This window comes from Canis lupus, chromosome 13 (genome assembly GCF_011100685.1).
Source record: "Canis lupus familiaris isolate Mischka breed German Shepherd chromosome 13, alternate assembly UU_Cfam_GSD_1.0, whole genome shotgun sequence".
Lineage (NCBI taxonomy): Eukaryota > Metazoa > Chordata > Mammalia > Carnivora > Canidae > Canis > Canis lupus.
This window is the reverse complement of record NC_049234.1, coordinates 59,057,199-59,073,109: the sequence shown is the minus strand read 5'-3', so window position 1 is coordinate 59,073,109 and position 15,911 is coordinate 59,057,199. Positions and strand designations below refer to the sequence as shown.

General features: G+C 38.7%; 1 protein-coding gene across 2 annotated transcripts in view; it reads left to right on the top strand.

The window, feature by feature from the left end:
- Positions 1 to 3,754: 3,754 nt before the first annotated feature.
- The window catches only part of UBA6 (ubiquitin like modifier activating enzyme 6), an 82,256-nt gene continuing 70,099 nt past the window's right edge, over positions 3,755 to 15,911 (top strand). The window contains exons 1-2 of one of the 2 annotated variants that reach the window (XM_038556197.1): positions 3,755 to 3,843; positions 7,696 to 7,758. In XM_038556197.1, coding sequence (XP_038412125.1) covers positions 3,773 to 3,843; positions 7,696 to 7,758 — 134 coding nt within the window. In that variant the 5' untranslated portion in view covers positions 3,755 to 3,772. Of the gene's footprint in view, positions 3,844 to 4,119; positions 4,350 to 7,695; positions 7,759 to 15,911 lie in introns of those variants that run through there. The other variant, XM_038556198.1, reaches the window with a different exon arrangement.

The following is a 15,911-nucleotide window of genomic DNA, read 5'->3' as shown; positions in this document are numbered from 1 at the left end:
GAACAAGGGGAGGTGGGAGGGGGGGTTGGGGTGACTGGGTGATGGGCCCTGAGGGGGGCACTTGGCAGGATGAGCACTGGGTGTTATGCTATATGTTGGCGAATTGAACTCCAGCAAAAAAAATTTTTAAAAAAACATATAAATTCATATACTTGCACTATAGTTTGATGAACCAGTAAATTTTGTCAACATGACTGTCATTAGCACAGAAAGCTAGATCATTTCAAATATATATGTTTGACTTCATGAACACCTGAAGTGACGGCTCATGTAAGCACATGTTTTGTCCCTAAATTTGCATGAACTTACTTTAAGGTACTAAGTACACTATGTATTTCTGAAGTCTTGTACACTTAAATATAAAGAACTAAATATAGCCACATTCAATTCACATTCCAAAATAATAAACTCCAATTAATTTGAAAAGAAAGAAAGAGAAAGAAAGAAAGAAAGAAAGAAAGAAAGAAAGAAAGAAAGAAAGAATGAAAGAAAGAAAGAAAGAAAGAAAGAAAGAAGAAGAAAGGAAGGAAGGAAGGAAGGAAGGAAGGAAGGAAGGAAGGAAGGAAGGAAGGAAGGAAGGAAGGAAGAAAAAATCTGCCTTGGCATTCATCAGGTATAGATAACAGACACAGATAAAGCCAACTGTAAAGTTAACAGAAGATAATATTTCTCCCAAACACATGCTGTAAAGTGTCACAAAACCCCCTGACTTTGGGTAACTGCTACTTTTTTTTTACTCACAAAGAATCTTTTTCTCTAAGGTCATTGATTGTCAAAAAAGTTTTTCTTTGAAATTATTAAAATACCTTACTCTTGACTAGATGATCTAAGTCACTTTCCATAGAGAAGCAGCCTCTACTTCCGACTCAGGGGCAGAGCTTCACAAAAGGGGTTTGTGGACACCCGACACATCTATTTTAACTGCAATTTCCAAGAAAACAGCAGCCTGGGTCCATGTTGGAGTCCAGACCCAATGTAGACCCTTTACAGTTTCACTTTCTTTTGAGCCTACAAAACACCACTTCATTTTAATTTCTCCTAAATTTCACCCTTCCCCAAATTCCTATAACAAGGCTCTTTTCCTTTGTTTGGTGAGACACCGCATGGTTCTGGAATGCGGACTCCCTTATTGCAATGAACAAGAAACTTGACTTTCTTGAAATACATTTCTTTACTGATGGACTTAAGCTTCTTGGATGAGGAAACTTGCCTCGTATTAAAAATTCAGGACTAATAATTTGACATAAAAATGAAAAAAAAAGTATCAAGGTCAAATACTACAGAAAATTATTGTTAAAAAGGAGAATAAGGAGCATAACATCCTCATTATAGGAGCATTATATCCTCATCCTCACATACCTGAAAGATGTGCGACAAAAATAGATGAAAATGTATTACTATTTTTAAACTAGCTAAACAAAAGGAAATACAAAGAAGGAAAGAACAACATGATTCAGAATTAGAAAAACTCAACTTGATGGCAGGAATCCTTTCACAATGTGTATTTTTATCAAATCATCACATTGCACACTTTACCTTACAATTTTGTCAATTACCTCAACAAGAGGGAGGAATCTCACAAATGAGGTGGCAAATTCAAAAGAATTGGTAATAAAGATTAAATTAAGGAGCATCTGAGTGGCTCAGTGAGTTAAGCGGCCAACTCTTGATCCTGGCTCAGGTCAAGAAATTGGGATTGAGCCCTGCATCGGGCTCCACCCACGCTCAGTGGGGAATCTGCTTGAGGATTCTTTCTCTCCCTCTTCTTCAGTCTCTCCCCTTGCCTGCTAACTTACTCGGGCATACTCTCTCTCTAACAAATAATCTTTAAAAGAAAAGAAGGCTAGAAGTGGGGTGGGTAGGATGGGTAAAATAGGTGAACGGAATTAAGAGTCACAAATGTCCAGTTATAAAATAAATAAGTCACAGAGATTAAAAGGCATAATAAATATAGTTAGTAATGTTGTGTTAACATTATAAAAGAAAAAGAGAATAAACTAGAGAGAACATTTAACAGATTATGATTTCTTGTAAAGAACCTGAGCCAATCCTCAGGTCCTCCAGTCATTCTCTATTAATTCTTCAGGAAGAGTTCATGACAATAGTGTCATCAAATATTGATACCATATCAAGTGTTGATGATAGTTTATACATTTTGTATGTGAGAGTTGCTTTTGCTAGATATGAAAATCTTTAGCACACATTTTCCCCTTGAATATCGTAAATATGTTGTCCTACTTTCTATTGACAAAAAGTCTATCAAAAGTCTAGCGACATTCCAATTTTCTTCTATTTTGCAAATGTAATGATACATTAAAATATGTTAAATTGGGGTATCCGTTATACTTTTGAAGTAATTCACACTATATTTCGTCAAATCTAAGATGACCTCAAATTTAAGAGTAGCATTATTTTCTGTATTGATGAACAAGGAAAAAAATATATTCCAATTTCAAGGATATTCAAATATAAAGAAATGTGGATTGTGGATGAGATTCAAACTACTCATTTTCTATTGCTGTATAACAATTTACTATAAACATAGTACTAGAATAGAATCTTGAAAGAATGGGACATGGACCAAGTTCCTTTAATGATTGTGTATGAAAGGTACACAACTAGAGTAAGAAACCTGAATAATAGCATAGGTGAGCAGCATGAAGTTTCAGGTATTTGGAAATGTTCTATTTTGAAACGAGAATGAAGAGGCGCAAAGGAAAATGCAGTTTTGCCTGGACCCTCTCTTGCCAGTAGTGAGGAAGAAATTCTAAATTCAAAAAAATTCTAATTAAAAAAGAAAAAAAAAAAAAGCCATACATTACAGAAGATGCTATCACACAGAGTCAAAGTATATGCTAATTCTTAAAATCCTACAGACGTTACTTCAAAAGTACAGTTTATTTAAAATGAAAGACAAATCCTAATGTCGAGTACTACTAATTCTTGTTCTCTAAGAAAGGGCAAAGAGGACCCAACATCAGATGAGAAGGTGAACACTTGATGCGGCAGTGACTGGGTCTGCGACCTTGACCTGCGACCTTGAACGAGTCACGCAGGCTGTCCGTGACCTTGAGCGAGTCACGCAGGCTGTCCGTGACCTTGACCGAGTCTCGCAGGCTGTCCATGACCTTGACTGAGTCTCGCAGGCTGTCCGTGACCTTGACGAGTCTCGCAGGCTGTCCGCGACCTTGAGCGAGTCTCGCAGGCTGTTCGCGACCTTGACGAGTCTCGCAGGCTGTCCGCGACCAAGTGGAAGCGAACGGGGCCACACTGGCCTTCACGGCTCTAAAAATCACGACCCTATTAAATCCGTGGCGGTGCCCGGCCTGTAGCAGACGCCCCCAAACCATCCGTTAAACGTATAGAACGTCTTTAACTGGAATCCCAGAAATCCTGAAAACCTGGAGCTACCTATTAACTTTCGGGGTTCTATTTGTTAAATGAAGGGGCTTCGTCTTCTTGCTATAAAACTCAAGGATTCCGCTTCGCAACCCCAACACGTCGCTGGACCCTGGGACCGCCGTGCTCGGCCACGGAGCTAGACTCCGCGTCGCGCGTCCCGAGGCCCGCGGCCCCCGCCGACCCCGCACCTGCGCGCCGAGGCCTAGCCGGCCCCGCCCCCGCCACGCCCAAACCGGAAACCGGGGCCCGCCGCGCGCTCCCGGCCCCGCCCCCCGTGACGTCACCACCCGCCCCTTGACCTCGCGGTGCCGCCCCCTTCCCTGCCTGCCCGGAGCCGGCGGCGCGGCGGCGGCGGCGTCTCTCGGAGGCGATGGAGGCGTCGGCGCCGGTGGCCGCGCCTCAGCGGGAAGAGGCGTCCTGCTCGTCCTGGGCGGCTGGCGGGTGAGAGGACCGGGGCGCGCGCAGAGCGGCGAGGGGTGGCGGGCGGCACCCGGTCCAGGGCGGCCGGCTGTGGGCTGCTCGGGCTCGGGCTCGGGCTCGGGCTCGGGCGGTAGGGAGCGCGCGCGAGGCCGCGGAGCCGGCGGAAGCGGCCCTGGCGGCGAGGGGGCGCGCGGGTGGGTGTGGCGCCGGGGCCCCGAGCGCTGCGGCTGCCGGCTTCGCTGAGGAGAAGGGCCCAGGTCGGCGTCTGCGGCGCTGTCTCAGCCCGAGGCGGGGCGGCCACCCTCTCAGTCACCGGCGCGTGTGGGGACGGGGCGCGGGTGTGACGGAGCGGGAAGACACGGCTGCTCCGTGCTCCGTGGAGAGTCCTGGCGCGGGCGCGGGCGGCCCGGCGCGAGCCCCACACCCTCCCTCCTTGTTTTTTCGGTAAAAAAGAAAAGCTAAGAGCGCGGCTGTGCGGGATCCTGCACCGAGATCCTCCTTTGAAAACTATTACCAGAGGGAACCTGGTAAGGATGAATCAGGGGCAGTCAGGACGCCCGGAGGCCTCTGCTGACTACAGTTTAAAAAAAAAAAAAAAAAAAAGAAAATCCGGGAAAAAAACCCCACGAGTTAGTCATCCTTCTTTCCCAGTTGGTGTTAAGGTTTCTCACGTTTCTTGCGCTTCTACAGAATCGGGGAGGTTGGGGGGGGCGGGGCGGGAGGATGTTCGTGTGGTTTCTTTTCAGTTATCTCGTAATTAATAAATTGGTTAGTTACATCCTGCCCGCCACCAGGATACAATATTCCAAAGATGGAAGTAATGGATATAGGATTTTTTTTTTTTTTTTTTGAGCTAATGTGAGACTGTCCATAAACCTGTGGCTTTTTCGCTGGTTCAAACTGAAGAGATGTCTCTGGTACCGTGATAACTGCCTGCCGAGGCCAACACTGCCACATTTTACGTGGGGGATATTATGTAATGCAAACAAAACGTCCCTTTATGTAAAGGATTTTTGATTGCTATGTTAGACCTTATTACAAAAATGACTTTTGAAGCATTCCAGGAAGGCAAAATTTTCTGAGGAGTGAGTGCCAGTCATATCATTAAGTGACAAAGCTGGTTAGAATGTAGCTGTTACCATGTTCGCCTAAGAGCTTTGCCGGCTAGACTATTGTCCTCCATGCAAGGAAGACAGCTAGTGAAAGTATACCAGGGATAAGAAAAGTGCGTGGGAAATTTTCATATTGCATTACTATGCCAAAACAGGGCATATTGTGTGTGTGTGTTTATTAGAGAAGTGATCTCCTAAACCCAGCTATCTCCTGGTTTGCTTTCATAATTGCAATCAGGAGTATTTCTAATAATTACCCACGTATCACTTAGCTAGAAGCTGATACTATTTGATAATACCAATCAGTGTTTGGTAAGATAAATGATAACATTTTGATTTGCTCTATTTACAAATCCTTTGGCTAATGTATCAATACCACACTTGGAAAATTGGGTTCCAAAACCTAGATTTCATGCTTTCGCATTATTTTTTAGAATTGTACAGTTGATAATTAGAGCTTCCCGGAACCTGGAATGGATTACACTTTTGCCAAGATAATATTGATCTTAGCTGCCACTGTGGCTCAGGCCAAAATGCCCCACCTCTGCTTGGGAACCATTTCTGTTTCCTAATGTTCATTCCTATTTTCATTTTTATTTGTATGCCACGCTGTGAAAAGGTTGAGCTGTGGTAAATGATACATTACTATATCTTATCATGCTAGTATCCTTTAAAAAAAAAAAAAGAAATTATTTCCTTAACATCTATACCCATCATGGGACTCGAATTCATAACCCTGAAATAGAGTGGCATGCTCTACCAACTGAACCGGCCTGCCTCCCCCCTTTTTTTAATTTTTAAAATTCATTTAACAGATGCTTTTTGAGTGCTTTCTTTATGCCTCCTATAAGAGGCAGAAGGCGGTAGAACATGGTGATCAAGAGCTAGACTGCTTAGGTTCAGATTCCGGCTCTTCTATTTACCTATTCTGGAATGTCTGGCAGGTTATTTAAATTAACTTTTGTGAGCCTCAGTATTTTTCCTCTGTTCAGTGGAGTTGGTAATAGTGCCTATCTCATAAAGTTGTAAGGGTTAATGGAGTTAGTACATCTAAAGCACTTAAAACAATGTGTAACACAGTATTTGCTCTTAAATAATGAATGCCAGGTACAGTTTTAGGTATTTGAAACACATTAGTGAATTCTTCACAGATCATATATTCTCTTGGGGAAGGCAGACAATAAACAATTAATGAGGGATGCCTGGGTGGCTCAGTGGTTGAGTGACTCCAGGAGTGATCTCCGAGTCCCAGGATTGAGTCCCCCATCGGGCTGCCTGCATGGAGCCTGCTTCTCCCTCTGCCTATGTCTCTGCCTCTCTCTGTGTGTCTCTCATGAATGGATGAATAAAATCTTTTTTTAAAAAATAAATAATTGGGCAGCCCCGGTGGCATAGCGGTTTGGTGCCGCCTTCCGCCCAGGGCGTGATCCTGGAGACCCGGGATCGAATCCCACATCTGGCTCCCTGCATGGAGCCTGCTTCTCCCTCTGCCTGTTTCTCTCTCTCTCTCTCTAACATAAATAAAAAATCTTTTTAAAAAAATAAATAAGTAAACAATTAATGATAAGTAATTTATAAGAAAATACAGCAGGGTAGTGAGTTATGGAATGACCTAAGGAGAAGGGGAGACATTTCATTGAAAGTGTAATCAGGAGTGGTCTATGTAATGCTGTGAGTCTATATTTTAATTGAGACTTTTAATTGATAAAAGTCAGCTATTCTGAGATGTAAAAGAGGAACATTTCCAAGCAGAGAGAATAGGAAGTATAAAAACTGAAGTGATAGCATGCTTGGATTTTTGAGGAACAGCAAGGAGGCCAGTGTGGCTGAAGACAGTAAGAGGGAAAGTAGTGGGAGTTGTGATTGAAGGGGTACACTTAGGCTCTTTGAACATAGTAAGGTGTTTAAATTTTATTTGAAGAGTTACGGAAATTTACTGAATGTTAGTTCGAAGAGTTACGGAAATTTAGTGAAGGATAGTTGTAAGTTGAGGAATAATGTCTGACTGCATACTAAAAAAAATAGGCTTTAATACAGAGCATGAACTGAAGGGGGAGGGCAATAGTAGCACTAGAGAGACTAAGCCTTTGAAGTAGTTAAGATGACATATAATAATGGTTTGGCCTGAGATTGTACTAGCACACATGGAAAAAATGAAGGAATGGGCTAAGAAGATCTCTAGATTCTGGAACTGAGCAAGTGAATAAATGGTGGTACCAGAAACTGAGTTGGTAAAGACCAGAAAAGTATAGATTAAGCAGGGGGAGTTGAATTCTGTTTTGGGCTTGTTATATTCATGAAACCAATTAAACATCAGAAAAGAGAGATTGTTCTAGCAGATGTGGAAAGTCTGAATGTCAGAAGAGAGATTAAACATGGAGAAATATGTTTAGATATATCATCAGTATGGTAAATTCCATTGAATGAGATTATCTAGAAGAGAGTATATTAAACAAGGTATATGGGGCACTCCAAAAAAATTGCTGAAATACAGATCCATCAGAATGTATGTAAAACAAGATCTGATAACACCTGAGAATAAAACTATAGGCTGTGATTTTGTAGTATACACAGAGTAGGTGGTCAGTGAATTTAATTCTGACCTATTTTTAAAATTGAAATAAAGGGGTGGAAAATAAGATATATATCTGGTTTGTGAAATTCTCTTTAGTAACTGTCATGTATAATTGAATATTAGATTATAGAATGTGAATATTGAATAACCATACTTGCCCTTATAAGTTGTGTTTTATTTTTTCAGTGCAAATAAAAATTTGTCCATCATGTCAGCAGAATCTGTGGAGATTGATGATGCATTATACAGGTGAGAACCTTATGGAAACTGAGTTTCCTCATTTATTGTTCAAAGTAAAGGAATACTATATTTGAAAATATCATTAGGCCTATGCAGAGTTTTGTAAATACATCCTAAGAGTTCCTCTGAGGTTAAAATTAGAGTTTTCTCTGATTTTTTTTTCTATACTTTGAAAGTTTGAATAATATTTAAATCTTAGTTGCTTTAGGTTTATGTGATATGACTAAGAATGATTTTGTTACCCACTGTAAAATATTCCTCTCATTTTTGAGCAGGAGTACATATTTATGTTCTAGATAGTGCAGGAATCTCATGAAAAATGGTCCATTTTGCTTCAATTATACGGTAACATCTAGGAAATATATTTACTTCAGTGTAATCTTGTTAACGTTACATGCTTGTACTATATAGTGATATCAAAATACTTTTATTAGAATTAAAGATAATTAAAAATACATACATTGCTAGCACTTTTTTTTTTTAAGTTACTGATTTATTTAAGTAATCTCTACACCCAATGTGGGGATTGAACTCAGGACCCCAAGATCAAGAGTCACATACATGTTCTTCCAACTGAACCAGCCAGGTACCCCTATATTGCTATCACTTCTAAGGTATTCTTTTAATACTTCAAGTTGTTTGTATGGAAAATACTATAATCTCAATTTAAAAGTTTTGGAATGCTTGGGTGGCTCAGCAGTTGAGTGTCTCTGCCTTTAGCTCAGGTCATGGTCCTGGGGTCCTGGGATTGAGTCCCGTGTCAGGCTCTCTGTAGGGAGCCTGCTTCTCCCTCTGCCTATGTTTCTGCCTCTCTCTGTGTGTCTCATGAATAAATAAAAATCTTAAAAAAAAAAAAAAAGTAAATAAAATTTTTAGATTTCTTCTCTATATAATTATGAAAAATATTTTATGTATATAGAGTTTGGAACAATGGACTATTTATTTTGAAAACTTTTTTATATTTTTTATGTGGGATTCAGAGTCAATTTTGAGCATTTTATGAGGAGCTAATATATACCACCTAATCGGTGGATTTCAGTTTGTTTTGTACTGTACACTAGGAAAAAGAGATAAAAGACTATAAACTTAGTTTTGTTTTATGAAAATTCTTTTGCCCTAAGGTTTCCTGATTATAAATATACCTTAGAAATCACCTTAAGTTTGGATTCTTAATCTATAATTATGATCTTAACATCCTTTTGATCATATTTTTGGGGTAATAAATGGCAGTTTCTTGGAATAGCATTAGCTAGTTTTATTCATTGTTTACTTACGATCTTTGTAAAACTTTTTTATATCCCTCCAACCTTATAATGGCTGATTAATGAACATAATTTTCAGTAAACTAGAGATTAAGTTTTCCATTTGCAAATTGTGTAAGTAGGCTGCAGTTTGCTTGAGTGAAAAATACAGAATATTGTAGTTTATATATGATCAGGTATTACTGGATCATAAAGTAGTTCTATTTTTAATTTTTTGAGGAACCTCCATACTGTTTTCCATAGGAGCTAGACCACTTTACCAACAGTGCACATTACATGGGTGATGTGCAATTTCTCCACATTCTTGCCAACAGTTGTTATTTTCTGGCATTTTGTTTTTTATAATGGCCATCCATTACAAAAGATTTCATTACTTAGGATACAGCATTAGCATGCCCATCATGTGGTTTCAGTTCCCCTTATTGCCATGTCCCATAGGGATAATGCCATGGGCCTAAATGGATTCTTTGCAGATAAAGGGTTTACATCACAGGTGAGATACACTGCATTTGGGGGACCCACCATTTTATGTCAAACAGTAAGCAAGCCTGCTCTTTGTCGTAGAGAATCACCTCATCCCTCAATTTTATATGCTGCAAACAAGACCCTCAAGTAAAGAACAGTCAGGACCGTGCTTGCTAGGCATATCTAGAGAGACATGTAGGAGCGTGAATGACCCATGAAGGAGTGTCTTCCAACATAAATAAATTTTTTTTTCAGTTTTATTGAAGTAGAACTGATATATAATAAACTGTACATATTTAAAGTATACAACTTGACATGTTTTGACATACATATATGTTAATGAAATCACCACCATAATACACCAAAATGTAGATACTGACTTTATCCATCACACCTAGACATTTTCTTTGTGCCCCTTTATAATACCTCTGCCTTTCTCTCTCCACCTGCCATTTCAGGCAACAACTGATGAGTTTTTTGTCACTGTAGAATACTTTGCATTTTCTGGAATTTTATATTAATGGAATGGTACAGTATGTACATATTTGAGGGTGCTGGCTTCTTTCAGCATAATGATTTTGAAATTCATCTATATTGTTTTACCAGTAATTTGTTCCTTTTAACATATGGACATATTACAATTTTTTTAACCATTTAAAAAAATTTTTTCTTATTTAAATTCAATTTAATTTACATATAATGTATTTTTAGTTTCCAAGGTAGAATTCAGTGACTCATCAGTTTCCTTATAGCACTAATGTTTCAGCACCCCAGTTGAAGATTATCTATCCTCATTGAATTCACTGGGTATTGGGACACCTTGGTGGCTCAGTGTTTGAGCATCTGCCTTCAACTCAGGGCATTGATCCTGGAATCCTGAGATCAAGTCCCACATCAGGCTCCCTGTTGGGAGCCCACTTCTCCACTTCTCCCTCTGCCTATGTCTCCACTTCTCTCTCTGAGTCACTCATGAATAAAATAAAATCTTAAAAAAAAAAAAATTTCCTGAGTATCTATCTTTGGCAGAATTCAGTAGAGTAAATATCTGTTGATTTATTTCTGGAATCTTCTCTTTTAATAATCTATGTTTCACTTTACAACAATGTCACACTGCCTTACTTACTATAGCTCTATCATACATCTTGGAGTCTAGGAGTCTGATTCCTCCAACTTTGATTTTTTTTGAAGAGTTGGTTTGGATCTTATATGTCCTTTGAATTTCCACATACATTTTAGAATCAGCTTGTCAATTAAAAAAAAATCCTACTGGAATTTTGTTTGAGTTTGTGTTGAATCTTTAGTTCAATTTTGGGAATATTGACATTTTAAAAATATTGAATTTTAAGATCCATTAATAAACGTGGTATGTCTGTCAATTCATTTCTTTAGTCTCTCCTAATAGTGTTATATAATTATCGGTGTGTGATTTTTCCACAGCTTTTATCTAATTTTTCCCTAAGTAATTTTTATTTTTATACTTTTATAAATGGTAGTCTTTAAGTTTCAGTTACCAATTATTCATTACTTTTAAATTCAAGCTCAGTTGATTTTTAAATAATTATTCTTATCCAGCAATCTTGCTTCACTTACTTGTTTTAGTAAGTTTTTTTTAGACTCCATAGGATTTTCTACACAGACATATGTGGTTTGAAAATAAAGAAGTTTTACTTCTTCCTTTTCAGTGTAGATATATGCCTTTCATTTCTATGTCTCACCTTATCATACTGATTAGAAGATCCAATACAGTGTTAAATGGAAGTGGTAAAGGTGGACAACCTCACTTTGTTCTTGATGTTTGTTGGAAAAACGTATATTCTTCTATGAACATTCATTCAGCTGTGTTGCTAGCTGTAGGTTTTTCATAGATGCCCTTTCATAGGTTGAGGAAATTTCTTTCTATTACTAGTTTGCTTAAAGTTTTGTTTTTTGGTGTTTCTTTTTTAAGTCAGAAATAGATACCGAGTTTGTCAAACACTTCTGCATTCATTGAAGTGATTGTATGCATTTCATTTTAGTCTTTTAATATAGTGAATTACAAGGATGGCTTTTAGATTATTATATGACCCTTGCATTCTGATTCTAGGATAAAACTCATTTGGTCATGATGTGTGTGTTTGTGTGTGTGTGTGTGTAGAGAGAGAGAGATGATTATATATATATATATATGATTGTATATATATGCTTGAGAGATGCTGTGTTTGGGGGCAAGTAGACCACTATGATGCCTTTCATACTGAACTCAGGGTTCAGTTATATACACACACACACACAAATTCTGTTAAGAATTTTTGCATCTGATTACATAAGACTGATGAATCACTGAATTCTACCTCTGAAACTAATAATACTCTATATGTTAATTAATGAATTTAAATTTAAAAATGTGAAAAAAGAATTTTTGCATCTGTGTATGTGATGGATTGTTGTGGACTATTTTTTAATTCAGTGATTTTGTTTTATCAGGGTAATGCTGATCTTATAGGATGAGCTGCGAAATATTTCTTCAAATTTCTAAAAAGTGTGTGTAGAGTTGGTATTATTTCCTCCTTAGATTTTTGGTAGAAATAACAATAGAGTTATCTAGTCTTTGTGGGAAAGTTTTAATTACAAATTTAACATCTAATAGACATGGTAACATTCAAGTAATATACAGTTGACCCTTAGCATAGGCTTAAATTGCTCAGGTCCACCTATATGTGGATGTTTTTCAATAAATATACTGGAAATTTTTTGAAAATTTGCAATAATTTGAAAAAACACAAACCACACAGCCTAGAAATACCTAAAAATTAACAAAAGGCATGTAAATGTATAAAATGTATGTAGAGACTAGTCTGTTTTATCCATTACTACCACAAAATATGCACATGTATTATTAAAAATAGTTTATCAAAACTTATGCACACAAACGGAGTATACATGGTACCATTTGTAGTCAAGAGAAATGTAAACAAACATAAAAATGCAGTATTAAATCATAATGGCAAAACTAATATAACACTGTATGTTAACTAAAGGGAATTAAAGGAAAAACTTTAAAAATCACAGCTATATAAAATTAACTGTAGTGCCTACTTGTACTAGTGTATAAAATTTGAAGCCACTTCCTGTTGCTATTGTGGTGAACTCAAGTGTTGGCGAGTATCCCCTTAAAATACCAGGGGATGCTAATTTCTTAGTGTGAGCGGCCTCTCTCTTCAGTAAATTTTGTATCCTAGTAAAATGATTTCACAGTTCTCACCTATTTTTCAATGTGTTTAGTGGAATACTGTAAACCTTGAATAACACTATGGGTCTCAGAGAGAGTGTCACCAGCAACTCTAGAAGCGCTCCCTAAAAGTAGAGAAAAGTCATGACATTGCAAGAAAAGGTTAAATTACCTAGCGTACCATAGATTGAAATCTGCATCTATGGTTACCTGCCATTTCAAGACGAATAAATTCAGCATAACGGGGAAGGAAATGGAACTTGGGAAGGGAATGTGGGAATCTGAAGCTGCAGCTCCATCAGCAGACACAAAAACCTTGCACTTCTTGTAAAATACTTTTTTTTTTTTTATCTTGTATTGAAAATGCAGCTTTTTATGTGGGTATGCGAGTTGCTCTAAGACATGCTTATATACTCTAATATGATTTGAGAAAAAGCAAACTCCATATAAGACAACTTAAAACAAACAGAAGATGAAGGTAAAGCTGGAGAATTTAATGCCAGCAAAGGATGGTTTGATGATTTAGAAAGAGACTTGGCTTTAAAAATGTCAAGATAAGAGGAGAAGCACTTGCTGAACAAAAGGCAGCAGTTAAGTTCCAGATGCCTTTTAAGAAAATCAATACGGAGGGGATGCCTGGGTGGCTCTGGTTGAATGTCTGCTTTTGGCTCAGGTCAAAAGAGAGCAGACTCCCTGGAGTCTTGGGATCAGGTCCCACATCAGGCTCCCTGCAGGCAGCCTGCTTCTCCCTCTGTCTGTCTCTGCCCCTCTCTCTGTGTCTCTCATGAATAAATAAATAAAATATTTTTTTAAAATATCATTATGGAGAAAAAATATACCTGAACAGGTTTTTAATGCAGATGAAAGTGGCCTATCCTGGGGGAAAAAAATGGCATAAAGATTTATAAGTAAGGAAGAGAAACAAGTACCACGATTTAAGACAGGAAGGGATAGGCTAACTCAACTATTTTATGTAAATGCATTTGGGTTTATGATCAGGACTGCCCTTGTCTATAAAGCTGCTAAGTATTGCCACTTCTACCTCCCCACCCCTGCCCCTGAGCCTTAAAGGGAAAAAGTAAACACCAGCCACTAGTCTTTTGGTTGTACTACAAAAAGGCCTGAACACTAAAACTCTTTATTCTGAATTGGTTCTGTCGATGTTTTGTCTCTGAAATTAAGAAGTACCTTGCTAGTAAGGGGCTGTCTTTTAATATTCTTTTGATATTGGAGCAGCATGCTATTGGCCCCCCAGAACCCTGAGTTCAGTACAAAAGGCATCATAGTGGTCTTCTTGCCCCCAAATATAGCATCTCTCAATCAGCCTTTAGATCAGGGGGTCATAAGGATCTTTAAGGCTTATTACACATGGTACCCTATTAAAATGATTATTAACGCTATGGAATAGAACTCCAATAGAGAGAACATTATGGGAAGGATTACAATGTTGAAGATACTATCATTAGTATAGAAAATGCCATGAAAGCATTCATGCCCAGAACAGTAAATTCCTACTGGAGAAAACTATGTAGAGACGTTATATGTGACTTCACAGGATTTATGACAGAGCAAATCAAGGAAATTAGGATACGGTAAAAATAAAAAAGGAAGGGCAGGTGATGGGTTTCAAGATATGGAGTTTGGAGAAATTCAGGAGCTAATAGACACCCCAGCAGAGGAATTAACAGAAAAAGACTTGATGGAAATAAGCACTTCCAAACAGTGCCAGATGATGTGTAAGAAGATGTATGAGAAGCACTGCCAGAAAACAAATTGATGTTTGACAGTCTGGCAGAAAGGTTCTCATTATTGAAGACTGCTTTTGACTTTTATGACTTGGACCCTTCTATGATATGGGCACTGAAACTAAAACAAATTATGGAAGAAGGACTGGTACCATATAAAAACATCTTTAGAGAAATGAAAAAGCAAAAAACAGACAAATCATGTTTGTATTTCCATAAAGTTACACTGAGCGTGCTTGTATTTCTTGCCTACCCTTCCCCTTCCTCTACCTCTTCTACCTCTGGCAGCAAGACCACCCCTTCTACTACTCCTCCAATATGAAGACAGGAAAATGAAGACCCTTATGATCTGCTTCCACTTAATAAATAGTAAATGATCACCATGCTGCACAGTTAATAAACTGATTTGTTGTGTGTGTGTATCTTCATTTGAGAAACTAATAGCTATACAGCAAGAACTGTATGAGACCTTTTGGTGTCATCATCATCAAAGTATTCATTGTGTAGAACATCATGTACAACCCTCATAGAAGTGGATAGCCTATCCTTGCATAGGCATAAGGTGAATATGTAATACAAAATTAATGTGTTATCTTACCATTTCATATCTTTGCTTTCAAAAAATTGCCTTACTGGGGGATCCCTGGGTGGTTCAGTGGTTTAGCGCCTGCCTTTGGCCCAGGGCGCGATCCTGGAGTCCTGGGATCAAGTCCCGTGTCGGGCTCCTGGCATGGAGGCTGCTTATTCCTCTGCCTGTGTCACTGCCCCCCCACCCCGTCTATCATAAATAAATAAGTCTTTAAAAAAAGAAAATTGCCTTACTGTACAGTACGACCCCCCCCCCCATCATTGGAGAAACTGCTTATCAGCTTCTCATTACAAGTAAGTGGGGTTTTTAGAAAATGTAACAATGTTTCTAATACCATATAGGTGTATGACTACAATAATACATGCCATGAAAATTTTGTAAAGAGGGTGCCTGGGTAGCTCAGCCAGTTAAGCACCTGCCTTCAACTCAGATCATGATCCCAGGGCCCTGGGATTGAGTCCTGCATGGGCTCCCTGCTCAGCAGGGACCCTGGTTCTCCCTCTGCCTCACCTCCCAAACATGTGCACGTGTTCTTTCTCTCTCTCTCTTTTTCTCTCTTTCTCACAAAAATAAATTAAGGGCAGCCTGGGTGGCTCAGTGGTTTAGCGCCATCTTCAGCCCAGGGTGTGATCCTGGAGACCCGGGATCCAGTCCCACATCAGGTTCCCTGCATGGAACCTGCTTCTCCCTCTGCCTGTGTCTCTGTCTCTCTCTCTCTCTCTGTCTCTCTCTTCTCTCTTTCTCTCTCTGTGTCTTTCATGAATAAATAAAATAAAACCTTTAAAAAATAATAATAAGTAAATTAAAAATCTTTCCAAATTTTTTGTTAAGATTTACTTATTAGTATATAAGCTAGGCTACCCTGAAGCAATTGAATCAGTTATGCTAGGCTA